This window comes from Phaseolus vulgaris, chromosome 6 (assembly GCF_000499845.2).
Source record: "Phaseolus vulgaris cultivar G19833 chromosome 6, P. vulgaris v2.0, whole genome shotgun sequence".
In the NCBI taxonomy this organism is placed as follows: Eukaryota; Viridiplantae; Streptophyta; class Magnoliopsida; order Fabales; family Fabaceae; genus Phaseolus; species Phaseolus vulgaris.
Genome location: NC_023754.2, coordinates 21,927,613 through 21,932,184, shown reverse-complemented (window position 1 = coordinate 21,932,184; position 4,572 = coordinate 21,927,613). Strand labels below are relative to the sequence as shown.

General features: G+C 36.2%; 1 protein-coding gene across 1 annotated transcript; it reads right to left on the bottom strand.

Moving 5' to 3' along the window:
- Positions 1-485: 485 nt before the first annotated feature.
- On the bottom strand, positions 486-4,572 carry LOC137831878 (mitochondrial carrier protein MTM1). Its single transcript, XM_068639760.1, has 10 exons — positions 4,169-4,572; positions 4,002-4,076; positions 3,813-3,926; positions 2,942-3,001; positions 2,649-2,819; positions 2,480-2,576; positions 2,179-2,270; positions 1,933-2,082; positions 1,137-1,195; positions 486-1,025 (listed from the first exon to the last, which is right to left on the bottom strand). Exons 1-10 carry the CDS (start codon positions 4,316-4,318, stop codon positions 893-895), a joined length of 1,101 nt encoding a protein of 366 aa, XP_068495861.1. The 5' UTR covers positions 4,319-4,572; the 3' UTR covers positions 486-892.

The window sequence follows — 4,572 nt, the reverse complement described above, 5'->3', positions numbered from 1 at the left end:
TTTTCCCTTAAGCATAAGGTTGCTTCATGCATTCCAACAAGTTCGCATGAATATTGTCCCTTGCTCATTTAAATTAATTATTGTTATAATAATGCATAAAACAATGGATCCAAGAAACTCACAAAATGGGAAAGGATATATCACTATAAAAAATGACCTTTAAAGACACTTACGTAGTTGTAATACTCAACACACAATTGAATCACTTCAAATGACATTGCTGAATTTGTGCCTGTTACAGCTTATTAAGTCCTAGTTTATAGAATTTGCTTACGCCGTTTTATGTGGCATGCCATTGAGTCAATTCCAGAACTAAACAAAAAATATACAAGACATACAATTCATAGTTTTGACTAGCAAGTTAACCATCGACTCGATCAGAACAACCAATGCAAAATATTTTTTAAAATAGTCCGATTTTAGTTTTTTTTTTCCTTATAAAAGTGTCCTAGTTTACAAAAATAATTCTGTCTAAGAAATGGATCTTACGAAGGAATCTTAGCCTATAGAAATTAATGAATTGGGCTTGTGATAATTCATAAAATACAAAAAATCGTGTGAATTCGTATTCAACAAAACAAAACCTATTTCCTATGTGCAAGTTAATCAACTAGCTGATCAGACTGACTGTCAAAATCTCGTACCATTCGTACAAAGGCACTTATTAACTTTCCTCCTATATCTGCAAATGAAATGATAACAAATATACGCCATACGTATACAAGGGGGACTACGGAATGAGTAAGACAATTATACCGTGTGTTCTGTTGCCTCTTGAGCTGAGTTCTTGTAACATCAGGATCATGATTTCATTGGGCATGAGATTGTTGTCTTGGATGTAATTAACTACTAAGCTTAAAAGTTAGAAGCCTATACCAAAAAAAAAAATATTCTATGAAGTGGGGCGTGTATGCTGTAAGGCATACTTCACAACTTCGTAAAAGGAGACGACTATGCCAACCGATGGACCAGCACGACATACGCGAGGACCAACACCTGTAAATAGCCCTCTTAATCCTCCATCCCTGTCCCAATAAAGTGTTAGCCCCAAGGTCAGTTAACAAGCCTATGTCCAGAATGTACCTCTAGAGTAATGTTGTTTCGTATCAATGTCAAGTTTAGGAAGATGCACATACCTCCAAATCTCAATTAATGTTGTTCTTGTTGTCATCTTTAAAGCTCTTTCATGATTCTTCTGTAAAAATGCAAATGAGACCATATTTTAGAAAGAAAACAAAAGTCACCAAACTATGTCTTTTATGAGTGCAAATTAATTCAATGTACATTATTCCTCATTGAAATTTAAAAATGGCGATGACTGTAAAGAAAATGGTCGATTCTACATTAGGAAACTATCCCTGTAAATAAAACTATCTACTGGCCGTTCATTAAAGATTAGAGTTGCTTGAAAGCCATATCAATGGCCAGTTATAAGACTCTTAAAGTTAATCTACATTATGAAAAGAGCTTACTTTAATTTAGGAATGGCTAAATATTCTAAATGAGTTGAACTTGCTTACAATTTTTCATTTAATTTTGAAGCCCAACGTCATATGTTCTCAAATAATGACACAAACATGAACAGTTGAAAATATAGCACATTCACCCCCTTGCAGGGCACTCGGAAAAAAAATCAAAAATCAGTAAAGTTGTAATAAACTGCATAATGTATTTGATATCAAGTATTCTGATTGATTTTTGAGGCTTGGCTTACAGGTTTTAAAAACCAAAACAGAATAGTGACACTGGCTGTTTGATTTAAGTCAATAGTTAGCGTGGTATTTTCTATATGATAAATTCACCTTCTAAAAGAACCTAGGTTATTACTTTTCCTGATGATGCAAGGTCCAAATTTCTGACTTTTCTTGGCAGTGGTAGGGTGATTAGAGGAATAGAAATTTTATACACTAAGTCGTGGCTTTGAGAAATAACCTCAATTTGTCGTCGAGTTTTTGCCACATCTAGTGGACATGTGACAGCAGATGCCAAAGTTCCTGCCACAAAACCAGCAGAAAAATTTGCTCCAAGGACAGTGGCTGCACTTGTTTTATCACCCACAAGGCCGAGAATGTTTTTCCTAATCTGCAAAATAGGCTCCAAAGTTAACACATAATACCCTAAACAAAAATAAAAATGAACTCCTTTTCATTTTGCTCGTTGTATGTAAGAAAATCTCACTGGTTCAAGGGTTGACCAGCAAATAGCAGAGAATGGAACATCCCGAGAAAGTTGTGCTCCAAGGCCAGTCCACCAGAAACGGTATCTATGAACTGTTCAGAAAAATGTAATAAGAAGAATAACAAATAGAGGCAACCAAAAGAACACAGGCAGCGTGCAGTCCAACAGAAACTGAAAACTTGGTCATGTACATAAGAAAGGTTTATGAAGAAAAGTTCGCCTAATCAGTAATCACGTGTGTATGAACTCAAAAATTAAACAGAGAAAGATAAATCAAAGAAGATGCCAAGAGTAAACTTACAGCTTTGAAAAATACTTGTGCTCTTGTCAGGGTGAACGACTTCAAGCAATGTCTTCCACACCCCTGGAGGCTTGCCACTTTGGGTTATTCTAAATGCCTAAAGAATGAGAGAAAACATGTAAGAATAGAAATTTAACATACCCCCAACTTTAGCACTTAAAATTATTACCTGCATGCGAGTCCTTGCAAGTTCTACAGGATAACAAGAAATGCAAGCAAATGAGCGAGCAACTGATCCAGCAAGTAACGGCACATAAGGGGTTAAATTTGGAGCATTCTTTGTAGTAAACTCCTCCATCATGACACGTAAAATATCATAACAAGGCATGTAGATTCCAACCTATACGACAGCAGAAAAACACAAGACCATAAAACATATACAAGGAGACCCAAAATATATCAACTTTTAAAGTAAACAACAAATCATGGAACAGAAAATTCTAGACAGAAAATATAGCTTACAGTTGGCACAGCCAATGCTAAACTTGCACTTGTGCCTCTCCACAATCTCGTAAAGCCCTCCTGCAAAACTTAATCCTGTGAACCGTCTATTCGATGCAGACTTGAACAATTACTGCATTTGTGAAAACATGACTTGACATGCAACCCCTTTACTAACTATTTCATCATAATATTATCACAAACTTCATGCAAGTTTAATAAATCTATTTCACCAGTTAACACTATCAAGGTTGGAGTTCCTTATAGCAAGACTTGCAACATCTCAGCCTTAAATCAAACATAACTTATCAGATATATTTGAATCTAAACAGGTATACCACAGAAAATCCCCTTCACCATAAAATTCTAGAAACATAATTTCTTTCTAATCAACTTTGAATGAGGTACAGAATTTCTCAACCTACTCTTTTGCACAAACCAAGGTCTAAGAGGATCATATGCCTAAACAAGAAATAGAAAAAATTATCAAATAAACTTTCATATCTTGTGCCCTGTAAAAACCATAACTAGTTAACTACCTTACCCACAGAAATATCCATTTAACAAAATCCCCAAATGTCCTGTGTATCAGTGGCAGTTAGTTACTGTCACAATCCTGTATGCACGAAAATAGCTTTGCCTTTTTCTTCGCCCTTCTATGAGCAACCGTAAAAAACTCTAAGGAAACATCATTACACGTAGTCAAGGAGTGACAACCGACAAAACCATCTACACAACATGTCTTTATGGACGACACAGTATAAATTTCTAATTTTCTGTTGTGAGAAAATAATTTGCTATACAAAACTACTCACATAGTTGACATAACTATCTTCACAATGAGGAAATCAAGGGTCATTTGACAAGAGTAGAGTGAAATCTTGCAACTTACATGACGTATAACTTTGTAAAAAACGTCTAAGGTCCCTTTATAGGTGCAACACCCAAAAGAACATGGCCGTGATGGCTGAGAGCCAGAAACAGGAGACATGATATCTTGTAGTCTCTGAAAATAAACAACAGTTAAAACTGTACAAAACACAATTCAATTAAAGAATACAAATTTTGGAGAAAACATTACTGTGTTTGTTTGAAAAGGTGCCATTCGGCAAACACCTTGGTAAGGAACACCCGCAGCCTGTGCTTGTAGTCTTGTCTGAAAGCAGAGTGGTATGTCACCGTGACATTTCGTGCATATAATTAAATTGGAACTGCTTTTACTAACGAAGAAACAAAATTGATGGATACCTTGGCGACATCGAGGGGATTTACAATAATGGCGGATAGGAAGGCGGCACCAGCGGCGGAAAAAGCCCGTTCTTCGATTCTCAGTTGCGTGTTAGAATCGGTATCGATATGTGGTCGTGACATTGGGGAAACGATTTTCCAAGTCAACATCAGCTACGGCGTAACAACGGTTTAGGTTTTGGTTTCTTCTTGCAGAGAGAGAGACAAACAGAGAAAGAGAGAGATTCGTGGCGTCAATTTGAGGGCGCCAAGCAATACACATGGGCTTTCAGCCTGAGGCAGGTGTGTGGTTTGGACTTTTGGACTCAAACTCAACCTGGTTTCGAACACGAATAATCTAGAAACCAAACAGGTTCTTTTTTCTTCTATGATTTCTTAAAAATATTATTCAATTATATTTTGCT

Excerpts from the sequence above, each read along its gene's own strand:
- LOC137831878 (XM_068639760.1), bottom strand. The coding sequence starts at position 4,318 with ATGTTGACTTGGAAAATCGTTTCCCCAATGTCACGACCACATATCGAT. Across the intron at positions 1,196-1,932 it reads AAACTCGACGACAAATTGAG|AAGAATCATGAAAGAGCTTT; the intron begins GTTATTTCTCAA and ends GCATTTTTACAG. Across the intron at positions 1,026-1,136 it reads ACATTAATTGAGATTTGGAG|GGATGGAGGATTAAGAGGGC; the intron begins GTATGTGCATCT and ends TTATTGGGACAG.